Below are 24,842 nucleotides of genomic sequence, written 5' to 3'. Positions count from 1 at the left end.
GAGGGCGGGGGCCCAGAGCCGCAGAGGCGTCGACGGAGACGGCAGCGGCGGAGGCGGCGGGGCTCGGTGTCGGGGCTCGGCTGCGCTGGCCGGCGTGCGCGGGGAAGTCGGGGGGTCCACGGCGGCGGCTCTAGGCAGGCCGCGGCGCCATGGGGGGACGGTAGTGGCCAGGGCGGCGGGCGAGGCGAAGCGAGAGGCGAGGCGGTGCTCGTCGTCTGGTCCGCGGCGACCTTGAGCCGGGCCCGGGGGTGGTGGCGGTAGGCAAGCCCGGGGCGGGGGGTCGTCCCGGGCTGCGCGGGGCCGGCCGGGGTGCTTGAGGCCTCCTGGGTCGTCGCCCCCGCCGCGAGGAGCCGCCGCTGGCCGCCGGGCCCCAGCGCCGGGCCGCTCGACGACGACGCTCCCGCGGGGGCCCCGCCTGAGGAGGCCGCGGCGGCGGCGGCGACGAGGCCGCGGGAGGCCGCGGAGGATGGAGGAGCGGAAGGAGGAGGGAGAGGCCGAGATCCAAGAGCACGGGCCCGAGCACTGGTTCTCTAAGTGGGAGCGTCAGTGCCTGGCCGAGGCCGAGCAGGACGAGCAGCTGTCCCCGGAGCTGCAGGAGGAGGCGGCGGCGGCCGCGCAGCCCGAGCACAAGCAGCAGAAACTGTGGCACCTCTTCCAGAACTCGGCCACCGCCGTGGCCCAGCTCTACAAAGGTGAGGCCGCCGCCATCTTGGCGCCGCCCGGCCCAGCCCCGCTCCCCGCTCCCCGCACCCGGCTCCCCGCTCCCCGCCCGCACCCTCGGCCGCCGCGGAGGAGGAGGCGCTGGCCGCGGGTGTCGTCCGGGCCCCGACGCCTCCGACCCCGCGGAGCGGCGACCGGGGGCGGGGGGTGGCCCTGTCCCCTCCCCGGGCTGGGGGGTGGGAGGGTGGCTCCCGAGGCCGGCGGGGAGGGGGCGGCGATCGTCCGACTTTGGGGTCCGCTGGTCGCGGGGCCGGGGGGTCCCGATGTTCCCGGGGCGGGTCTCCAGGGCCGGGGAGGGACCTTAACGGGGTTTCCTCCCTCCTCTCCCCGCCCCCCCATCACAAAATGGCGAAGGGACGCGCCGGGGCCGCGGCGCTATTGTGGTCCGGAGGCGGCCTCGGGGCGGGGTCTGCTCGGGGGGCGCCCCCCTGCCAGCCGCTGCGCCCCCGCCGCGGCCCGCGCCCACCGCGCCGCGACCCCGGCGGCCTGCTCAGCTCTTTCTCACTTAGTTTGGGATTCCCGAAACCCTTGAACAAAATGGCGAAACCTAATATGGCCGTTCCGGAGTGATTGACGCCCAAATAACATTCCGTCTCTCTTTTTCTCTCTCTCTGTGTTGTTTTGTTTTTTTTTTTTCCCTTTTCTCTCCTTTTTTTTTTTTTTTTTGTTGTTGTTGTTTGGTTGGTTTTGTTTTCAGACCGTGTGTGTCAGCAGCCAGGACTTTCTCTCTGGGTTCCCTTCCAAAACGCAGCCACCGCGGTGACCAATCTCTACAAAGGTGAGGACACTCTTCCTGCTTTGGTGTCCTGGGCCACGGGCACCCTGGTCCAGGTGCAGGCCCCGCCCCTGCCCCCGGCGCCAGGCGGGGCTCCCCGGTGTGGTGCGGACACCCCGCTGCACCCCATGTCCCGGAGACATTGCTGCTCAGAGGTTCCCCTGCTGCGGCTCCGGGCTGCCCCTTGGCCCCTTCCCCCTCAGCCAGCAGTTAGCTAGGCCCCAAAGCCTTGGGGAGCCAGGAGCTGCCAGGTGAGAGACCCTGCTTCTCTTTAGAACAGGCGTCGAGGGAGGGGAGCTGCTGCTTCGTGGTTTGGTTTTGCTTTTCTTTCTTAAAATTTGTACCACAGACCGAGGAGAGGGACCTGCTGGGAGGAGATTTTGAATTGGGTGGCGTTTGCTTGGTGCAGAGCAATTAAATAGCGATTAAGAGCTTTGAAAATCTGCTCACCTGGGCCGTGCACATATCCAGGAAGCTCTTCTCATCAGCTGCTTCTCTTAGAAGCCGTGTTGTATCTGTCCGTGGTTGGCAGGGAATCCATGGTTGCTTTGAAATGGCTAGGGTTGTCTTTGGGGGTGCCTGTCTGGAGTCCCTTTGACAAGAAGGTATGTCAGTGCACCTGATGGTCGCCTGTGGGCTTCTGGGAACCACAGGCTGAGATTCTGTGCCTTACTGACTTTGGAGATTTGGAAATGTGTGTTTGGTATTTGGTAAGGTTCTGTAGAAATGGGATTTGAGTTTAACTCTAGATCGCAGTAAGAATATCAAATGTTGGCCGGCTTTGTGCATTTCTGGGAATTGGCAATGTAAGAAACGCCCAGCTCAGTTGAAGCGGGCAGTGGAGCGCCTGTTTGCAAGGCATGGCAGCGTTCTATGGGACAAACAACCTTGTTTGGGGGGTTCATACGTGAGTGGACATCCTGGCTTTTGGGGGGCGGGGGCAGTAATGTGAGAACCGGTAACAAACTGGTGAGGAGGAATGCTCGTTTTGGGGGGCTGAGGAGCCAGTACTCTAGCCTGGGGGGGCGCATAATTAAATGGTGCCCTTGTTGGCAGCTTTGATCTTAGGCGGCTGAGTGTTTGGGATTTTGTTTCTTGCATGCTTGAGGGTGGAGGGAGTGCTGTGGAGTGGCTCCAGACTCCCTTTCTAGAAATGGGGTTTTGATCTAGTACTGCATCTTAGTTTTTAAAAACCTGAGGTCCTTGGAGTGTAATTTACAGGAAGCAAAATCAGCTTCTTGGATTAGTGGCCAGTGGCGATCTCCCTGCGTCCTGCCTGGCAGTCACCGACCTGGTTGTGCTGGGTACAGTGGCCTTGGCAGTGACGCACCCCAGTGCAGTATAGTTATTTGTGGCTGGTTTCTACTTAGAAAAGTATATGTATTTTTTGAGTTCTATTTAATTTGCATTGCAGTTACTGATAGTTCAGTTCTGGTTTTATTGCAGGATAATATTTTTTTGTTGCTGCTGAAACCTTTTTGTTTGAAGGGGAAAAGGACACATTTTCAGTGGTTTCAGGGTGCCAGGCTCTTGGCTTAGACTGACACAGGCGAGACCTGGACTCTCGTGCTGCTGTATCCCGAATGTCTCCCCTTAGGACTAATGCTGGCTGGCTTTGTCCATTGCTGATTCACAGTACAGGAAGATGAGCTCAGAGTTGAACTCTGAAATGCTTGCAGATTTGATTTCATTTGAAAATCCTGAGGATTTTGTAGTTTTCTTTGGTCACAAAATTTGAGTGGCATTTATTTTAAGTAAGCCTTCTGTGGTGTTTTACTGTGTCAGTACTGGATTGTGAGTGAACTAGTTACATTTTGTATCTGCTTTCTATCCAGTGCAACATCTTTGTTTTGGATAGCCACACTGTATCCCTTGCCTCCATTCCAGAGGAGTATGGTGGTACCCCATTCGCGGCCTTCCTTCCCAGGGTGTGGGCTTCAGAGGACTGGCCTGTAGTGAGTTAGGGATAATTGTTGATCTTAAATAGAGCCAGGAGAATTAGTGTGGTGGTGTCCTAAGTGGGCTTAACATTAAATAGTGGTTGTAAGTGACAGGGAGATTTCTGAGGATCCTTTGAAGTGGGCTGATGCCTTGGTTTTGTGTAGTCAGTCGTCTTGCAGGTTCAGATGGGGCATTCTGCGGGATGGGGAGGGCTTGATGACTGCCGAAATGAGCACCTTGGGTCAGAATGAGAAGGGTCCAGTTGGGGCCCAGTTGGTTGTCAGCAGGCTTCTGGATAGTTGAACTTTCATTTGGGGTAATGTGAATATGGAAGGATATGGAAGAGAATGTATGCTGGGGTCTTTCCTTCCTGAGGCAGTTGGGGTACCTGTTTTTTCAGATGGTGGATCCTTTTTTGGAAAGGGATGAGACATTCTGATTGCTGTTCTCCGTTGAGGACGTCTGTGTGGTTGGCCTGGTGTGTGTCTTGTATCTATAATGCAGCAAGAGAGCTGATGCCTACCTGGTCAGCCTGCTGGCTTCTCAAGTCCACCTCCCATTTCTTTGGGTGTCTGCTCCTGATGCCCCAGCGGGAAGCTGTTTTGTCTTACCTGAGTCTAGAATCCTGCTTGGGGCTTCTTGCTCAGTGGCCGGGATGGGAGAGGAGTGTAGCCCTGTTGAGGTGGTACCTGTGGAGGCCGCTGTGGGGCCTGGAGGCTGCCTGGAGTGGGAGCTGGTGTCCCAGATGTTCTGCACTGGAGTGCCTGCCCTGGCTTATGGCAGGGAGAGTGGCCTCTGGAATTATTCTTTCTCAGGTATTATTTACCACTTTCTCTTGATTCTTGAGTTCCATGGCTGCATTCCAAGATGAATTTGAACCATTAGTTGCTGAGAGGCCTGTGAGGCTTGGAGCATTGTGTGCCGCTGCTTACGTTAGGCTGCTTCCTGCCTTGCAGTGTCTACTCCAGCAGCGTTGCCAAGGGCTTCTGTCCTCATGGTAGAGTTAGACATTCTTCTGGGTGCTGGTGTACTTGCCAAATGAGCGCAACTGCTGAAGCCAGGGACCGGCACTCAACTGTGTCTCCCCTGTGAGTGACAGGGGCCCAAGTACGCGAGCCTTTTGCATTGTTATCACTGGTGCATTATCAGGGAGCTGGATCGGAAGTGGAGCAGCCAGAACTCAAGAATACCTAACATGTGGGCCCAGCATGGTAGCCTAATGGCTAAAGTCCTCACCAGGCATGCATGAGGATCCCATGGGGCGCCGGTTCATATCCTGGCTGTTCTACTTCCCATCCAGCTCCCTGTTTGTGGCCTGGGAAAGCCTTGGACCCTGCAGCCACATCTGCCTGTGGGGGACCTGGAAGAAGTTTCAGGTTCCTGGCTTCAGATTGGCTCAGCTCCAGCCATCGCAGCCACTTGGGAAGCAAACCAGTGGACAGATGATCTTGCTGTATATTTCCTTCTCTCTGTATATCTGCCTTTCCAGTAAAAATAAATAAATCTTAAAAAAAATACCTAACTCACAGGTGGCAGTGTAACCCACTACCAGAACGCGGACTTTAGAGTACCAGCTGAGTTTTGTGCCTGGTGTACAGTGTATGTCAGCGTGCTGGGCAGTGTTTCCAGTAAAGGGCAGTTAGGCTGTGAAGCGTGTGCCGTCCCTTGGCAGTGGCGGGTGCGTGGGAGGCGGTAGGTAGAGTTGACTGAGTTCCGGGCCTCAGGCTCCCCTGCCTGGGGGTTGTCTCCCCACCTGCTGCCTCTTGTCCCTAGGCTGATTGGCGCTGGAGACTGTAGAACACCAGGATATGGAGAGGGCTCTGCAGTGAGCAGCTGGGATGGCGGCACTGAGGTGTGGCGCTCCCTGCCTCCCTGCACTAGCCCCCCGTTTGCTGTGTGTGCTAGATGAAGAGTAAATCAGGATGATGGTACCTATTTTTGGATGCCAGTTGGTTAGGAAATGTGTAGGAGTTTCTCAAAATAATTTGCAAATAGTTTTATTTTGGCTGTGAGTCAAATGTTTGTGATGCTAATGAAATATCATTATTTTTCCCCCTTTGGCAGTCTGATAGTAAAAATTTAGGTGGAAATATTTATAGTGAGCAGTAGTTCTTGGAAGTTTTGTTTTGACTTAACAGTGCGCTTTTATGGTTAGTTACTCTCTAAGCAGAGTAAGAGCTGCTTTTTTGCCAAGGAAAAAGAAACAGGTTGTAGGAGTAATTGCCACTTAGCTGACTTGGAGAAAGATCCTTCAAGCCTCAGCCTGTTGATGACATTGAGATACCTGTTCTGGCTAAGTCGCCAAGTTTTGTGAATTTCAGGTAACTAAATAGAGCAACAGAATGTCTGTATTGTGCATTAGAGTTCTGCATTTAATCTTTACAGTAGACTCCATGTGAGGCTTAGCCTCCCTGTGCCCTCAAGTGGTGCGAGAACTAGATTCTGGACTCTTGAATTCAGTTTCAAATGTTTACGTAAAAACAAAAAAAAATTATAAAAGGCACCAAGCACCTGGGCCATCTTCTGCTCTCGCAGGAGTGCTAGCAGGGAGCTGGAGCAGGTGGGGCAGCCAGGTGTCCTCGGGTGTCCTCGGGATGCTGGCGTTGGAGGCGTGGTTTAACCCATTACGCCATAGTGCTGGCCTGCAATGGATAACTCCATTTTTCTGTCAATCTTTAGCAATACAGACTGATCATCTGCTGAAGAGATAGCCTTGTTGAAACGATTGGCTTGTGCCGCTGCCCTTGCTGGTGTGTTTGGCAACATGTCTATTCAGTTCAGATCCTTTGTGGTATCTGGGTGGGTGACTGTCTTTTTCTGGAACACAGGTCTTTATTCGTTGTTGTCCTTCTTTTCAGACTCTACTTCAGCTGTAGCTGACAAGGAATTAAGATAGCTGAAACCAGGAAATGTAGCAGAGAGATGTATCTGCTACGTGCAGATGTTTTTAAAGATTCAGAAATAAAGGAAAACATTGGTTTTCTGTTGCCATAGCAACTCAACTGAAAATAACTAGTGGCTTACATTTTCAGATAGTTTTTTTAAAACCACAAAAGAATAGGGGTCATCTCACTAAAAACTCAGGTTCAGTAGATACAGGGAGAATAATCAAAAATTTTAAGGCAATGTGTGTTGGAATGGTTGTGAGTTACAGAAAGCTTTTGAGTACTGCAAGTAGCATGAACGAATATACCCTGGGAAATGGATGACTCACTTTATTTCTACTCTGGTGTTTAGTTTTGGTGTTGTAGTCGATCAGAATGAGTTTTCCTCACTATTTCTTAATTCCCACTGCCTTTGGCGTGTTGCTAATTGGTGCAGTGAACCTGTCAGTGGGACTGTGTCTCCAAATGACAGCATGGGTGAGCAAGACCCGAGCCTCGTGCGTGGTGTAGTCATCTGTTGAGGAGTAGTTAAGAGCTGCGCTTCTGCTTTTGTCCTGTGATCTTGGTAGTTCCTCTTACTCAATCTGTCTCCCTGTTGGCAGTGAAGGGACAAGGGAGACTTCAGGTCAGCAGGATCTTAGGTGTGGCTAATACGGTATCAATGCACGTTTGACAGTTACGCTGTTCTTTAGTGCTCTTACGCTAGATTAAGTAAGGCATGCGATCACTTTTTTTTTTTTAAAGAACAAGAAAAGCTCTGGAGTATATTGTGTGTGAACCTTGCATTTCTAAGGTGACAGGGATGCATTGATGCATTTCAGCTCAGTACTACAGACTTGAAGCCCCTGCTCATCTTGGCTAACTTGTAAGATGGTTGGCTTGAAGTGAATCGTGCCTGGCTAGTGCTCATCATGTATCCTTTTTCTTTTCTAACAGAGAGCGTGGATACCCATCAACGAAGTTTTGATATTGGAATTCAGATTGGCTATCAGCGACGCAATAAGGATGTGTTGGCTTGGGTCAAAAAACGCAGAAGAACTATTCGCAGAGAAGATCTGATCAGCTTCCTGTGTGGCAAGGTTCCTCCACCACGCAATTCTAGAGCTCCCCCACGATTGACTGTAGTGTCCCCTAACCGAGCTACTTCAACGGAAACTAGCTCATCTGTAGAGACTGATTTGCAGCCCTTCCGGGAAGCCATAGCTCTGCATGGTAAAGCCGTTTAAACATATTTCTTTGGAAAAATGGTTAAGAATGTGCCTGTGGACCCATTTTCACGAGTAGGCTTAGGTCCAGATTTATTGTCTGTTTTTTGTCCATTGCAGTTAACACTTGCTCTAGCAATGTTTCATTAGAATGTAAGCCAAGGACTTCACGTGGGCAGTTACTGTCAGCAGACCATCCTAAAAAACATGTTCAGAGTTAGTGTGAGCTTATGGGTGTGATGATAACAGATAACATTGGCTAGAATTTACTAATTTATACTTCTATGTTGTATATATCTTCATACTCTGAGTCACAGGAAGTTCTTGTGTCTTGAGAATTGTTAAACTTACAATTCCTTGGGGACAAGCAGGTAAGACAGTAATTGCCAGGATCCTGTGGAGACTGGGAACTAACTGCCTTTGACAGGGAAAGCGGATAGATGGGAGAGCTGGCAGTTTTCTTTTTGACTGCCACCCTCAAGTCCTGTTGCTTTGCTAGGGCCCTCAGAAGGGCAGCCAGAGACCATGACCCTCTCCGCAGGCTGGGCTGTCAGCTGCAGGCCTACGTCCCCAGGGGTGCTAGTGTTTCTGGAGAAGCCTGGGGAAGGTAGTGAGTGTGGTGTGTTGCTCTCCAGTTCAGACTTCCAAGTAGAACTGGGACATGACAGCATCTAACACTGCTATAGAATAATACTCAACAAAATGGAAAGTCAGACTGATGGCTAGCTTGGATCTTGGACGCAGCTGAGCAGGTCGATGCAGTGAGTGAGCTACTGGGGCCCGTTCAGAGCTCATATTCCTGGGCTGTAATGTAGGTCGTTTCAGTGTTTAACCTGGTAGTCAGATAGCGCTTCTGTGTCATTGAGGTGAATGCCCGTACAGATTCTTGTGGCCTAGGAAACCTAGGTTACCCCCTAAATCCCCCATCCAAGCGCAGGATTGGGAAAAGGCTTCTTTTTTGCTTTGCCTTTAATCCTGATTGCTTCTGACAAGTTAAGAATAAGGACATTTATTTGAAGAAGGTGTGGATATATTGTGTGGATGCATCTTACAGCTCTAGTGTAGTGGAATAGACTGCTGAATTTGAGGAACTTGGGCAGAAATGAGGTCAATTAGCTCTTGTCAAATTAGACTTTTCCTTTAAACAGGCTCGAGATGTACACAGTCTGTCAGACCAATTTTAGGGCATGGGAGTGTTAGTGTTCTGTCCTTGATTTCCATCATCAAGTGGGTTTATGACTCATTCCATACTCCATAACAATATGGTTTTGTATTATACTCATGTATTTGAGAAGAGGCTAAAGAAATACACAAGCCAGGAGTCTTAGAAATCTTGATGTCGCAGTGTATTTTAGGTCAAGCCAGCCTCTGTCCTTGGATAAATGATTGCCCTCCAACTCTCATTGTATTTCTTGAGTTGATTCTGTTCAACCCATGTTTTTTTTTACGTTCCTGAACATTGGGGATTTAATCATGATATAGTTATAGGAAGGACTATTTATAATTTGATATTTAAATTGTGAGCATTTGAAAAGCAAGTTTCATAGAAAAATAATCTTCCAGCAAATTCATAATGTAGCGCTCATCTGGTATGGTACTATTAGAGTTCATACTTATAATTTATGCAGGTAGAACTGGGTTGTAAATAGGACCCCTTGAAAGTCTGCAAAAACAAGTTTTGTGCTCTGATGATTTGCAAACACATCAGATATTGAGGGAAACCACTAGCCTGATTAGAGCATGAAAGTAATTTGAATTGTTTGTAGTTTTAGGGCATTGGTGACTGAAAGCTAGGTTAACAACTGAGTGTTGAGTAGTCTGTAAATCAAGTGATAACTTTTAAGGTAATCTAACATATATAGTTAGAAACATCTTAATTAGGATAAATACGGCAGAATGTAATTTTGCTTACAGTTGATCCGCCAGATTGATGAGGTGTGAGTGGACATTGAGGTCCTTTATTTGGAGTTGCCCACTGGCTCCTGGGGAAGTGCTTGAGGTTTTTGGAGTTAGAGGGACCTGGAAAAAGAGTCGTTGGTATTCTGAGGCAGACATGATTTTGGCCTAAGAAATCTGCGTTGCACACGTATTTCCAGGAAGTATATTTCCCATGAGATTTGTGCAGTCTGCTCATGTGGTCAGATGCCATGTCCCTCATGTCCTGTCTCCTTGTAGGAGAGGACAGTTTTCCTCCCCGTGCCCTTTTTTAAAATCGTAAGCCCCTATACTGCCAGTACTTCATGAAAACACACCCAGAGATACATAAAATATACTCTATTTGCAGGAAGAAATGAGATGCTTTGATTATTGTGAGGACGGAAGTTCCTGATGTTCTGTTCTTTGGGCTTGTGGCCCCGTGTAGCGAGAAGCTCGGTGCTTGCAGGGTGCTTGGTGAGCAGAGGCTGTGAAAGTGCTTGGCTTTGACACTTCTCTGCTGCTTGCTGCTTGTTTGTCTACTCTGGCACCCACTCATCTGGGCATTAGGAATAGCGGAGGGCCTGGCACAGTGGCCTAGTGGCTAGGGTTCTGGTCTCATATGCACCGGGATCCCATATGGGCGCTGGTTCTAATCCTGGTGACCCTGCTTCCCACCCAGCTCCCTGCTTGTGGCCTGGGAAAGCAGTCAAGGACGGCCCAAAGCCTTGGGACCCTGCACCCGCGTGGGAGACCCGAAAGAAGCTCCTGGCTCCTGGCTTTGGATTGCCACAGCTCCAGCCATTGCAGCCGCTTGGGGAGTGAAACAATGAATGGGAGATCTCCTTTTCTGTCTCTCTCCCTCTCTGTATATCCGACTTTCCAATTTAAAACAAAAAACAAACTCCTGATATCTACCCAACCCATTCTTGTCAAAAGGAAAAAAAAAAAGGAAGAGTGGAGGCACAGAAGCTTGTGCTAAGTTAGTGTCTGTCCTTACTTTCTCAAATTCTAGTCTGAAAATGAGGACATTATTGCAAACGTAGATAAATTTATTTTTTGTAATATTTCTGATGGACCAAATGCCATTTGGTCCAGTTCATCGTTTTGATTGTTCCTTGTTTCTTCTGTTTCTTGGACACCGCCCCTCCAAGCCTTTCCTTAGGTTTTTCACTTTGCTTAGTTTCATTCTTGGGATTCTAGTTGCAGCTGCTTCCTGCGTGGGCCCTTCTGGATCACCTCCTTTCCACCTTCTCTTGCTGCCACACGTGTGTCCTGCTGTCGTGCACATCCCCGTGGCCATTGGAGACAGCCAGGGTGCTGCCCTCCCTCCTTTAGCCTCTCAGATTCCAGAGAACTTCTGCTGGAACAACATGCGTCTGAATTACATTTTAATGTTTCAGGAATGTGGCTGATGTAAGCTGTTCCTGGAGCAGAAATTTCAAATGTATTTCATACTGAAGCCTGGGTATGGGCTCAGTGTAGTCTCTCGTCTAAGCCTCGGCTGACCCAACCAGAGCCCCGGAGTGATCCTTTTGCTTTTGGTGCTTCACTGGTTGCTTACCCTGTAGGTGGGTGAAGTCTGAATTAGCCTGGGGTTGTCGTGGCCCTCACACACTGCTGCTAATACTTGTTTCAATTTTATGAATAATACCTTGTTTCGTCAGGAGTCCATCTCTGTTCATGCTGCCAGCCTGCTCATCCTCTGGGCCCTCCCTCAGTCCTCTGTTCTCCGCAGGCTGCCCTGCTCTCTCTCCAAGGCTTCTCTCCCTTCCAGTCAGCCAGGGCTGCTTGGGTATAGAGGAGTTGTCTTTTTTCCTTTTGACTATACAAAAACCTGACCCAGGAAGCTCTCGTAGGTGTGTCTTCTGTGTTCACCATGTAGGTTTAACACATTTTATGAAATGAATGAGTCCAACACCAAGTGGGGAGGGATTACAATCTGCAGTGACTGCATTTAGGGTAAAATGTAAGCTGTGTGCCTCGTGGTCCTAGGTGCACCTGAGAGGGGGCTGTTTTTCTGGGCTGCATTTTCAGTGTTAGCTTTGTCCACATAGGGCTGAGGAGGTTCTCCCCCAATGTAAAGAAAGGTGTGCTGGGCTAAGGTAGAATACTTTCCTGCGTGGTAGAGTGGCTCACCCGCCTGCGCTGTGCTGGCAGGGCTAGGGTTTCTGCCTCTGCTTCCCTGCACTGCTCTGTAGGGTTGGGAGAGTAGGTGGGGAAGGTCTCCAGGCTTTCTGCTCTGAGGAGGACGTCAGAACACATAGGTCTGGTGTGTCTGGGGTTTTCCCTGTGGGTGACGGATGCTTTGTGACCTGCCGTCTCTTGCTTTGTGGTGAGAGCAGCACACAGGCTTTGTGTAGAAGCTTCATGCTCTGGGTTACGCCGGGTGGCATCTTCCCAACTCTCTAAGCCAGTGTGGTGTGTTCTGTATCAGGGTGGTGTAGGTTACCCACTGACCATGGCATTATTTGCCTTGAGGAAAGGAAGAGGACTGGTTGATCCTAGGTCTTGGGGAGCGACTTCTTGGAACCTGGACAGTGCTACTCCAAAGCTGGGCGTTGTGCCCAGGATCCCAGACTTGCTCATTTTTGCCTCAACTTTTAGATTGCAGAGGGAGAGTTCATTTTTACTTGCTAAGCTCCAGAGCTTCTTTCCCACTCCTGATCTAGTGAAATGTGTTTTTTCTGACTGGAGAGGGATTTGCGTTGGTTTGCCAGGCTGTCTCTCCTCCTGCTGAGTTACTCCCTCTGTTGTGTGAACTGGGACAGAAGGGCCCAGAATGAGGCTGGGAGTGTGTTCAGGGTGCGGGGTGTATAGGGCAAGCATCTGATGGCTTCTACCCAAAGCTCTTTCTCGCACACATCACGGCCTAGGTGACTTTTCCAGGGTTGTCTGGTGACATTGAGGCCCTTGATTTTAGTTCTTGGTAGTAATCTTCACTGGGCCTGTCTGGTAGTTAACTTTTTAAAATGACACATCTTTTCAGACTCAAATGTTGTCACATGTAGGGCCTGGTGTAGAACAGGCTGTACAGATAAGCTGTACGCTGCCATGTTTATAACTTCTGTTTAAAGCAAGCTAAGACAGTGGGCTAAGGAGATCTCTAGCATACATACAGAAAGGGGCTTGGGCTAACTTAGGTGCTCCAGCACATACTAATGACACCAGAAAATTTCTAAAATAATTAAGTGAAAGGAAAGCCTTTTTTCCCCCGTAAATTCTTTGTGATTTAAGACAGCAGCCCCTCAACACTGAAGGCTGCGTCTTTTTTGGTTTGAAAACCCTTTTGTGGATTTGGTGTTAGGGGTTAGGATTTCTTTAGATACTTCTGGAAAAGGTGAAGCCGTTTAAAAAGTGTGTGTTGTCACGTTTTCATTCTGTAGTCTTTGTGTTGTCTGCTGAGCCCTCAGCATGGTGAGCAGGTTGGTGTCAGGGCAGGTGATAAAAAGATGGACAAGCTGGAGTGTTGTTAGGGTTTCTGGCCTGGTAGAATGTTACACATGTTGAAGGATATAAACCAGGTGCACATGTTGCTGTCACCTTGGGTGACTGTCATCTTGGGCGTTTGTGGCTCCCTTTCCCCTGCCCTGCCCAGTGCAGTACAGGGGAGGACCCCCAAGATCTCTGGGCTGTAGGAACCCCGACTCATTGAGTCATCAGGTTCCTCCACAGAAACCTTCCATCTGGTGGTTCACTCCCAGATTATCCCTGGCTGAAGCTAGGAGCTTCCTGTGGGGGTCAGAGGACACCCACATGCCCAGCGTGTGCCTCAAGGCTTGTGCAGTGCTGTGGTAGGGGCCCAAACACTGGGGCATTTCCTACTTTCCTCAGGTCATTAACAAGCAGGAAACTGGGAAGCAGGTGGAGTGGCAGGGATATGAACCAGCTCCCATGCAGGATGCTCATGTTACAGGTGGTGGTTTTACCTTGTAAGCCACAGTGCTTGGCCTGGGATGGGCAGAAAGGAAGAAAAAAAGTAAGGCATGTGGCAAATTTGTCAGATGGAAGCATGAAGTAGCTACCATTTTTTCCCTTACTTTATGGAATGCTGTGATTAAAGGTGACCTGAACCAGTTGGATTTTCTCTGAACACAAGTTTTTGTAGCTTTTCTTTTTTTCACTGCTCAAAACATTCTATGGCCTGTGTAGGCCAGAGTGATGGGGATTTACTAAACTTTGTCAAGCTATGCCTTTCCTGATGCTGGGCACACGTGTGGAGAGGTTGATTCCTGTTTAGTTCTCACTTGGCATCCCTTTCCTGTCACTCTTCATCTCTGTTGATACAGCCGACCCTTCAGAATATGCCTGGGTTGCTGACACATGGGTGGAGTCGGGGGCTTGTGGCCTGACGGTGGAGGGCGGAGGAGAGGCCTTGGTGCTTACTGTTGCAAGGACCTATGGGGGATTTATTTCACTACTGGGAGCATCCCTTTCCTGTCAGAGGACACCCACACGCCCAGCGTGTGCCTCAAGGCTTGTGCAGTGCTGTAGTCTGCATCTGTTTGAAAAAACAGAACTGTTGCTGATGGCTGCTTTACAGAAAAATGTGTCTAAGAAACCTAACTTGGAAATGCAGATGTAAGATTAATGCACCAATACTATTTAATTGTTTAAACCTCGTCACAATATTTTGAAGAATCTTTCATTAAATCTCTGCTGAAGGCTAAAATTTCTGAATTATACGTTTGTTCAAACTAGCCTCTGACAACAAGAATGGTTAAGGCAATTGAGATGGACATTTTCTGTATGTTAACATCAGTAGATCCAAGTTATGGAAACTTCTGGAGGTAGGACTTAAAAGCTGCTGATACCAATAATACAAAATTGTCTTGAACAATGTAGTAATATTTTGTTTGACTTTTTTTAATTGTAAAAAAGACCATGTGGCCATGCTTCATTGCCAGTTTGCTTGACTTAGTTCTCTGTCAGTAGTTGTGAAGCAGTTTAATATCTGAGTTTTAATTTTCTAATTATGACATTTCTTGAAAATTTCCTAAAAATAAAAAGTTGAGTATCTTGTTGCCCCACTCTATAGAGCTAAATGCAGTCAATGTGTGGTACGTTTCTTCCCAGTCTTTTTCAATGTATAAAGTATGAAAATTATTTCCGAGTTGAGATCATACTGCATGTATGGTACTGTATCTTGCTCTTTTATTCTTTTTCTTATTTTAACGTCGTGAGTATTTTTCCCATGGCATTAAAAACTGTCTTTGAAAAATGGAAAGCACTTTGGGCTGTCAGCATTTAACTGAAATGTTTTCTTGGTGTGACACGTGTATCTTTGTAAACTGGTTTGATTTAGTGTACTTCAATAAAAATTCAGTATTATGATCTACAGATTGGGGGTGGGGAGTGGTATCTCCTTCAAATGCCTAAGGTCTTCCTGGTAGGATTTCTCTTTAAATGGGCGAGTCCTCTGGTACATCCGTGACCCCTCTCGGACACTGTAAATGCTCTCTTGGCCTGGCCTCGGCACACAGCTCTGAACGGGGAGTGCTCTGCCCTGGTGCTGTCTAGGGCTCATGGTGAGGATGCTGCCCCCTTGGATCAAGTCGTGGGGATTGCAAATCCCCCATTATGTGGCCTGGAGGGCCTGGCCCTGCATGGTGGGGTAGTGCCTGTGCACCCCAGGGCTGGGGAGGGGCTGGGGAGCAGGGAGTCAGTTGTGAGATGAATGGGGTGGATTTGCTTTCTCTGCCTGTATGTGATCTAACTATACTGGGAAACTGGGATTACATGTAATTAATTCTGCAAAACAGCATTTTCCTATCATCCTAAGCATGAACTTGGTATAATAATAGCTCTGTGCTGCTTATTTTAATAATTTGCCATGTAACTCGAATTCCAATAACCCAGACTGTAAATTTGTATTAGCTGCAGTGGAAGCTTTAAAGGTTAATTAAATCATCTCAATCTCCCCTTGCTCCTGCACTAATCATTTGCAATTTATGCAGAAACTTTGAAATTTTTACTTATCTTTTGTTAAGCAATTGAGACTTCTGTCTAATCATGCTACTTGTTCTGCTTTTGTCAATTGATATTTCTGTAGCCTTTTGGAAAAGTGTATTTTTTGGTAGAAATTAAGTTGTATGGCCTCAGGACATATCACTTAGCTTTTTGGTTGCGAAGCATGTTCCGATGTTCTGTACTTGTATAGGCCTGACTGTTCATGTGGCTTAGCTAAGGTTCCTGCTGCATCTCCCAGCAGCTGTCACTGGCTTATAAAATAAAATTTGGGATTTGTAAAAATACATATTTTTTGGTTGTTAATCTTAATTGTTTTTTTTTTTTTTTTTAACATTTGTGAAGTCTTTTTGGGGGCAATGAAATAGGTGAACCCAAACCAGACTTTCAGTTTGGAGAGTAGCGTTTGTGCATTGTGGTTTTACTCGACCTGTCAGACTGCTGTCCTACACTGGATGGAAAGTTTCCAGAGGATATTGGGGAGCTTTCCAAATAGACCAAATTATGTCTCTTTAAGTATCTTTTTTATGGATGTAGTAAGACATTGCTCCAAGGGCTTGTGACACTTCTGACCAGTTGTGAGCCTTCAGTGTTTGGCACATTGCCCTGGGACCCTAACAATAACAAGAAGGGCATTTGGGTGGGCTTTGTTGGATTTTGTTCTGTGATTTCAAGTGAAGGGGGATTCCTAAATTTAGTGATAGAAGTAGCCCAGTTAATTGCCAGATGCCCAAATTTGCATTATGCAGCAAGTGTGGAAAGGTTGTTATTAAAGGCTGTAGGTGATTTTGGGGTACCACCTTATGAGCTGTGAAGTTTTCAGTCCCGAGGTGCCCGGGTATATCTCTGGCCTTGGAGGTGAATAGACATCAACAGTTGGACCTGGAATTTCAATTAGGAGGATTAGGACCCTGCAGCATTACTTTGTAGAATTCAGTGAATGTTGTGTGCCAGGTACTGTGTTAAGTTCGTTCAGTAGAGATAACATACACTATAAGGAAGGAAGGGTTGATTGTGCAGAGGTCTCTCTTTTTAAATGAAGTAATCCGGTGTGCTTTGGGGGAAGATCCAGTACAGTTCCTTTTCTGAAGATGCTAAGTCTGTGATGCCCACTGGGCAGTTATAAACATGGGTGTGCCCTTGGGCACATGAGAAAGGTTTGTCCCTGTGGGACCAATTAGGAAAATGATGCCCCTGGGTAAGCTGAGGAGTGAGGATGTCACCCTGGGTGACCCCAGCCCGCTGGGCAGAAGAAAAGCCTACAGATTGGTCTCCAAAAGGAACAGAGAATTCAAAGCAGGAGGAAGACAAGTTAGCAAGAGACTGAAATAGAAGTAGGAAAGCAGTGTGCATTGAGAGGTTGAAGGCCACCCTCCCACCCCACCGAAATGATGGGAAGCTAGGTAGGACGCTCACACTGGGATACTGGGGCTGCAGTGTCGGCAGGGAGAGAGCAGCTGTGAGAAACTAGGTCTCTGGCCTGCCAGCCCTAGGCCCGCGTGCCCCACTTGCCAAGATGTGTGAGGCCTTAACAGGGGCAGCAGAGTTGTGATAAGAATGTAGGTTCGCCTTGAGTGAGTCCCGGCACTTGGTGGTTACCTGTTGGCCTTGGGCGAATGAGCCTTTGAGACTTGATTTTTCTTCTGCAGGATGGAAGTACTGAAGATGTCACAGTATTGTTCGGAGGATTAAAATTAAAAAGCACTTTGAGAGTAATTGGTCTAGGAAGCCCCTAATAGGTTTTTTTTTTTTTTTTAAGATGATGACTGTGGCAAGTCTTACAGAGGGATCCTAGACTGAGTTCCTGTGAGGGCCAGTACAAAGGAGAGGAGCTAGGGCAGGTTCCTGGAGTAGAGTGCTCAGAGCCAGGGAGCAGGTGCTGCCCGAGGCTGGGCTGGGTGGTGGTAATACCATTATCCACTGAGGTGGAATTCAACTTACTCATGTGGTATGAGGTGCCTCCCATTCAATTTGAAACCATTTCTTTTCTAAAGATTAGAATGAGCCCCCACTGAGTCAAACTGTCAGCTGATGTTAAAATGTGGAGCCTAGGAGTGTTGATCTCTGAAATACTGGTTTACCTAGGTTTAGGTGTGAATTTTATCAGTACCAATATCTAGGTGGGGCTAGTGGAGGGAGAGTTGAGGCAGAAAATCCACTACAAGTGATGTCAGATTTTAAAATTTTCAGTTCATGCTTCTTGGCCCAATATTGTGCCTTTCACAGGTTTATCCTAAACATCTAGGAGTAGAATTGGAGTTTGAGTTCCTTAAAGGTGTGTAAAAGAGTCCAACAGTGAGTGCTGGGTGGGTTTCATGCACCCTGAGTGTGCCCTGGGAGTTGGCACTGTCCCTGCCCTTGCTCTTCTAAGGGAGGTGAGGCTGGTGCAGGCTGTTGAAGGCGGGCTGTGTGTCACACACAGTCCTGACACTGGGTGGTCACACCCACTTCATACCCTTACGGTGCTGGCATGGTGGCTTGCAGTGTACTGGACTGGGTGAAGGGCCTGGAAATGTTAGTCTCTGTTGTGCACCATTTAAGGACACAGCACATTGGAGGGATCTATCAGACTGGTGACCCAAAGTAGGGGGGTCACCAGAGTTCCCCGGTTTAGAGCAAGCCCCTCCTGTCCTTATCTGTGAGCTGTGTAGCGTAGGTGTTTGTTAATGAGAAAGTGTGAGAGCTTCACGATGCCTGGACACTTAGTCTGGTGTTGGACACAGGAAGTTTTCAACAACTGGTAGTATCACCAGGGTTTTTTGTTTTTCTCCCAAATTAAAGTGCTCATTGGTGACCTCTTACAAAGGAAGTAGAAATCTTTTGGCACTGTGACAACATGGAAAGTAAAGTGGGTTGCTTTCAAAAGGGTCGAATAACCGAGCAACTCTAAACCCTCTTTTCTTCTTCCTAGGTCTTAGTGGTGCAATGGCTAGTATAAGCGTGCGTTCGAGTACCCCAGGCTCTCCTACACATGTAAGCAGTGGATCGAATGCTAGTCGAAGGAGAAATGGACTCCATGATGTCGATTTGAACACTTTCATATCAGAAGAAATGGCACTCCACTTGGACAATGGTGGAACTAGAAAGCGTACCTCAGCCCAGTGTGGCGATGTCATTACAGACTCACCAACCCATAAACGCAACAGAATGATCTAAACCGCAGACATTTTCACACCCACCATGCTGCTTGAAAGCCACTTGATCCTCAACATATACTATGATTGCAAAGGAAACATGAGGCCATCTTCCCTTGTTCACTGTTTAAGACAAGTGAATTCTGTAGTGGTTGCCATAAAAGGAAGTTGTAGGTATTTCCAGTAGATGCCTCTTGTAACTATGGCTTTCTTCAAACTATAATCCTAGCAGAGGACATCAGATATCCTGTAGTCGTTAGCAAGATCATCATAGGCAAACATATATCCGTTCCAAGGCAAAAAGTGACCTTAACTGTATTTATTCTCAAAGGGAAAGAAAATATCAGATGTTTATTTGGTTATAGAATGCCTTTTTTGTTTTGTCCATTGCCTGCTGTGTTGAGTATTTTTTGCTTCAACAGTATTGCCAGGTTCCTAAAATTGTCTAAAAATACGATTTGGCTTCACTGTCAAATCATTAGGCTTCCATTCTTGCAGTGGCACTGTACCTTGCACCTGGTTCTGTATTACAGTGTGCAACTTCTAGTTATTGACTTTGCCCACATTTAAGTTTTTCAACAGTTTCTCAATTCTGGTGATTGTGTGATGTAAAGAGGTGCTATGATGGCCATGCAAGTAATACTTAAATCAATACAAAGAACTTTATTGGACTCACTTGTGTGTGTTAGTGCTCTAAAAGTAGCAATATTACTCACCTGCCCCAGATTCACCCCCTAGGCTTAAAATACTCAGTTTTAAGACAAGTACTACTTCCTATGCAGGATATTTTCCTCCTGGTAAATGTCAACATGTAGCCGGCATTCAGGGTGACCTGAAAGAGAGGTCATGAACTTTGAGAATGGGCTTCCTTTTAGGGCAGTGTCAAGTGAGCGGGAGATGGATGGGGAGGGAGGGCGGGTGCTGGGGCTTTCACACTCTGCCATTCTTCATGGACACCCTGTTTTGTGCAGTTCCATGGTCACAGATGGAAGATGATAAAGACCTATTTTATCTGCTGGAACGATCACAACTTAACAAAATCCAGCTCCCCCTGTCTCCCAGCCCCGCTCCTGAAAGGCGCAGTGGAAAGTCTCATTCTGGAAAAGATGGAATCGCATGGAGGTTGTCTAGATGTTAGGTGAACCTAAATAGAAGGTCCCAATAGGTTCCTCTTTGGAGTGTGAGATCTCTTGTAGCTACGGTGTTTTAGAGCATGTTTCACCTTCATTTTTAATACCTTGAACTGAACGATAGTCTTTTTAGATGAAGAACTGATGTCAGCCTGCCAGGTACTGTAATTTACTCTATCATATTATAGTATATATCAAGTAGGACAGTGAAAAATGTTTCCTTGCAAACTTGTAGTCCAGGATCAGTTACTTCCTATTTTTATCCTTAAATGACCATTGCAAATCAGTGTAAGGGTTTTTTTTTTTCTGGTAATTACTCACAGCACTTTGTTAAAGTTTGCAATTTCTTTAGCTATTTAATAATATCTTTCTGTGAAGAAACTTTGCTAAGTTAACCATAATATTCATTGACTGGGTGAGATGTGAATGGAATATTAGAAATGTGTGAATTGAAGTTCTGTAATCCTTATAGATATAGCCCTTATTTAAAGAAGTGAATTCCATACTAAAACTAGCTATGAAAGTGAGGTATTTCTAAATTTTTGCGAAATGGGTATTTTTTTTTTTTTCCTGGTTTGAACATAACAATAGCAGGAAGAATTCTAGCAATCTGTCATTTACCCGAGTCGGACCAGCCTGTGTGGCCTAACGGCTCCCGAGGGAGTCCAGCAGGAGATGCGCTGGGTTGTCTTTGTTTATCCTTGTGACTGGGGCTCTAGAGCTGGGGTGCTGGGGCGATGCTTTGCTCCCAGGCAGCCGGAGCTCTGGTTCCTGCGGGACTTCGAGATTGACGATTACGTATTTAATCTCTCCTCTACACCTTTGTTCTAGTTCCTCTTCCCAAGTTGAATAACAATTTTTGGTTGTTTAAGTTGGTGCTCTGAAGCTTACTCTCAGAACCCTTTACTCTCGATTGTCAAATTTTGATAAAATATGTGCCATTTTCTTTGGTAAGAGAAAGCAGGTCTTCATGTCTGCCAGAACACAATTTATATGCCTTATTGGCCCCATTAAACTTTTTAAAAACTTTAGCATTTGTTATCTTTGTTCCACTGCATTAATGTTAAGTACTGTGGTGCCCACCCCTCCCCCATTGTTCTCTAATGCGCCCCCAGGCAGCAAGGGAGCCGATTTCTCCAAGGAAAAACTTAGTTCTGACAGCTGGATTTTTTGAAATGCGTCTTCATAGCAGTTAGGATGCAGAGCAAATCATGAAAGATGACATCTTTGTGTGGCACTTTCTATACTTGATCTTAAGCAAAAGGCCGAGAAGCGATTGTGTGGTACTTTGTAAAGGTGACATTGATGCTTTCAGTCTCCTGAGTGTGCAGGCTGGATTCCAAAACCGGCACATGCAGAGGTCCTTTCCTCTGTGCACCGAGTCTGCTCATGGCACTCTCCACAGCCCATTGGTTTTGCCCATTGCCTCACTTGACACGAGCTGGTTGAGTCATCCTTGCACAGCAGTGTTCTGAGCCCTCCCCCATGCTGTCAGTGGGTCCTGCCATTGAGAAATTGACACAGTGCAGTTTTCGGAAGAAAATGAAAATGGCAGCCAAGGATGTGGCACCTTCACATGGTTAGTACTGACGCCCTCAGGGAGGTGAGGCGGGCTCCCCAGGTCGAGTTGGGGGCTTGGTGTCTGGCTGCCGTGTGACTACAGTTGTCTGTGAGGTGGGGGAAGTTGCAGTCTGACTCGTGAAGGAGGGTGTGGGGTCCCATGGAGCACTGTGATGGTCACTTCTGGACTCGTCCTCGCAGCTCTGTCCAGGCATGTGCCACTGTGGCTTCGCACAGCGCCCGCTGCTCACAGTGCTGAGATGGCGCTCCCGGGCAGGAGATTGCCTCTCCCCATGATGACACCCAGATTCCAGTGACGGTGTTGCTTTCAAGAAATGTTTAACCACCAAGAGGTGCAGATGTGCCGTTGGCACTGCTTGTATGGACACAGTTACAGTGGGTGTGCACACTTGCTTTGCACACCCGGAGCAACAAGTGACTTCTTCCTCTCTCTGCTCCCTGCCCTCCCACGTTAGCACATAGTCTCAGGAGGTTGTGACGCACGCTTGGGGCCATTTGTCCCGTGTAGCCTACTGCATCTGACTTCACCACCAATGTTTCTCGAATGAGCAAGTAGAGAAAAGGTGGCTTGAAAAGTCTCTTGGGTTTTCACAAACCCAGGTTTTTCCTCCTGGGCTTGTAGAGTACCCAGAATTAGGTGGGGCTGGGGTGGGGCTCTGTGAGGTGTGGGTGTGATTTCCCCAGCCTGACCCTGCCAGGGGTGGTGCATGGTGTGTGCCTTGTCATCACCCATCTGGAAAGAAATTGTTGCACAGCGCCTGAGGTCCTTCTCTGGAGTTCTGCGCCAGCCCCCGTCCTCAGTTTATCCTCAGCTCCTCCCTCTGATGGCATGATTCTTCATCTGTCCGTTACTAGGACCAGCCATGGCCAGGTTTACCCCCAGGACAGTTGGAGCTGATGTTGACTAGGCAGCAGGTGTCCAGTAGTGCCAGGCTGCCCGCGGCTGAGGGCAAGTGCTTCATCAGAGGACTGGGCCTTGCTTGCAGCTGCCTGCCACCCACCTCCAGGCTCCCCGGACTTTGAGGAAATCTGGTGGGATTGGTGGGTTTTTCTGGGGCAGGGTGGTTGGTTGGGCTTGGCAGGAGGAAGTTGGCACCCACAAGGCCCCAGGGTACGGTGAGTCATGACTCACCAGGAGTGACCCAACAACAGCTTCCGGAACCTGGCAGGGCTTTGTCACCCTGGGGAAGGTGGGTGCCCATGCTCACACCAATTCTAAAAGGTCTGGGTTATGCTAAGGGGATCTTCAAAGAGGCAAGGTAAGAGGATAAATAAATGTCAAAAGGACCCTGAGTATGTAAGAACTGGCTACTGCTTGTACGTGGGCAGGGGAGAAGGGCTTGTGCAGAAGGGCGTGGGTGAAGTCATCTTGAACATCTCCCTGGATGTGAGCTGCCCAGCGACCTGGAGCCATCTCAGCCTCTTGACAGCTACGAGGGACACTGCCAAGGTCGAGGCTGATGTGTACAGGAGAAAACACAGGCCCTCGGTCCTTGGGCGTGTCCGCCATCATGCCAACTCCTCTGCAGTCTTGTTGAGTGAAGCATGCTTAACCGTGTTCCATGGACCCCAAGTCTCCTTATCTTGTGCAGTGTTTACTGGGGGTGGGGGGACCTGGTTTAAACACACATCAAGGGTCCATGTGCTCCTGAATATGGGCGTACAAGGGGGTCGTGCGGAGACATGCCAGTGTGTGTACCTTAGCCATCAGCCTGTGCCCAGGAGGATGGTAGGACTGCAAGGAGGACATGGGAGAGGCTGCCTGTAGCCCTTGGGAGGTCGCTGCTGTGGGTGAGTACTATGTACATTCATCACCTTCACCAGTGATGGGCAACCCTCGCCTGCCTGGCTGCCGCAGCCCCGGCCCCTCGGCTGCTCACCTGTCCTCAGGTCCTCTTCCTCTGGATCACAGCACACCCTGCTGCAGAGACCCAGGGCAGAGGTGTAGGCTCTTGGTGGGTAGTGGTCCTGGGATTTTCTCTCTGCAGTGCAGCTAGCAGGGGCTGGGGTCTCCAGCTACGGGCTGTAAAAATACCATGATGTTCTTGGAGCTCTGCCTCTGGGAATCCCTTCCAGCCTCTTTATGAAGTCTGTGGCCCCCCCCCCCTTTTTTTTTTAAAGAGTTATTTTTATTTATTGGAAAGTCAGATATACAGAGAGGAGGAGAGACAGAGAGGATGATCTTCCATTCAATGATTCACTCCTCAAGTGAGCACAGTGGTCGATGCTATGCCGATCCGAAGCCAGGATCCAGGAACTTCGGGTCTCCCACGCGGGTGCAGGGTCCCAAGGCTTTGGGCCGTCCTCGACTGCATTCCCAGGCCTCAAGCAGGGAGCTGGATGGGAAGCGGAGCTGCCAGGATTAGAACTGGTGCCCATATGGGATCCCGTTGTGTGCTGCTGGGCCCTCCCCCTTTTTTGGGATGGGGAAGGGTTCTTCCATGTCCAGCCCTTCTCACCCTCCTGTGCTCTCCTGGCTTGCCTGCTGGCAGTGTCTGCGCGTGGACTGTAGACACCCTGTGAGTAGTGAACGGGTGGGCTTTGAGGCCACAGGTAAGGTGTCACTTGATGCTTGGGGGTCAGTCCCAGCTCTGCTTCCAGTCACTTCCTGCTGGTCCGCTTCTGGAAGGCAGCAGGTTGTGGCACAAGTCCCTGGGTTTCTGTCCCTCCTTGGGGAGATGAGTTGGGCCCCTGGCTTCAGCTTGGTCCAGCCATGGCTGGTCATGGGCATTTGGGGCGTGAACCCGCGGAGGCTGTGCAGGTAAGAATGAGTTGTAGGGAAATCTGAACCCTGAAGGGGTGAAGGAGAAGAGGGGTCCAAAAGGGTAAGGCGTGGCCAACTGGGATCTGAAGCCAGCTGGCTCAGTCTGTCTAGCCAGTGTCTGTGAGCGCTATTGACCAATTCAAGCATGGGTTCAAAAATTGGGGAGTTCTAGGAACCTGGGCTGATCTCTAACCAAAGCCTCGGTTCACTTGTCTGTAAAGTGGGTTGACAAAGGCAGCCATGTGACAACTCTTGGTTTCCAGGCTGGTGAACCCTGAGTGTGTGCCTCCCCGCTTTAGTGTGAACCCTAACATTCAGGGACAAGGCCAAGATCTTCCTGCAGGCCAGCCGCACACCGACCAAAGTCTGACCCTCCCCCTGGGTGCACTTAAGGCTAGGAGCCCTACATTCCTCCTGGGTTACTCACTTCCTGTTTGGGTATTGGAATGTGAAAGACTGAAACTGACACCAGTTACTCCCTGGGGATAGCTGGGCCCTCCCACTGGGCCCTTAAAGCGACAGTCACCCAGGGCAGAGCTGGTCCTGCAGGGCCCCTGGGTCCAGGTGGGGTTTGAGCTCAAGAGGTCCACTGCAGTCCGCGTGCCGCCTCTATCCCTAGGACCCACTGCCCCCGGTCCCTTCCTGTCCCCCATTGCCTAATCCTGTGCCCTGGGCCATTTGTGCTGGGAGAGCACCCTCACCGCCAGGATCAGCTTCCTAGTCCCTGCAGGCCTCTAGAGCCTCAGACTGAGGATCCTGGCAGTGCCCGGCAGGGAAGGGAGCGGAACTTAGCTGCTCCGGTGACGGTGAGTTGTGTGACCTGTCC

The 24,842-nt window shown here is 48.9% G+C and overlaps 1 protein-coding gene across 1 annotated transcript; it reads left to right on the top strand.

The window, feature by feature from the left end:
* The first annotated feature begins 78 nt into the window (after positions 1 to 78).
* Positions 79 to 20,702, top strand: CUNH16orf72 (chromosome unknown C16orf72 homolog). The gene is made up of 4 exons (XM_040973353.1): positions 79 to 692; positions 1,418 to 1,498; positions 7,258 to 7,533; positions 18,319 to 20,702. Exons 1-4 carry the CDS (start codon positions 467 to 469, stop codon positions 18,561 to 18,563), a joined length of 828 nt encoding a protein of 275 aa, XP_040829287.1. The 5' UTR covers positions 79 to 466; the 3' UTR covers positions 18,564 to 20,702.
* The last annotated feature ends 4,140 nt before the right edge of the window (positions 20,703 to 24,842 follow it).

The sequence above is a fragment of the Ochotona curzoniae genome, unplaced genomic scaffold (genome assembly GCF_017591425.1).
Source record: "Ochotona curzoniae isolate NIBS_2020 unplaced genomic scaffold, NIBS_Ocur_1.0 contig_2321, whole genome shotgun sequence".
Lineage (NCBI taxonomy): Eukaryota > Metazoa > Chordata > Mammalia > Lagomorpha > Ochotonidae > Ochotona > Ochotona curzoniae.
This window is presented reverse-complemented; position numbering and strand designations above follow the sequence as displayed.

Excerpts from the sequence above, each read along its gene's own strand:
- CUNH16orf72 (XM_040973353.1), top strand. The coding sequence starts at position 467 with ATGGAGGAGCGGAAGGAGGAGGGAGAGGCCGAGATCCAAGAGCACGGG. Across the intron at positions 693-1,417 it reads CGTGGCCCAGCTCTACAAAG|ACCGTGTGTGTCAGCAGCCA; the intron begins GTGAGGCCGCCG and ends TTTTGTTTTCAG. Across the intron at positions 1,499-7,257 it reads GGTGACCAATCTCTACAAAG|AGAGCGTGGATACCCATCAA; the intron begins GTGAGGACACTC and ends CTTTTCTAACAG.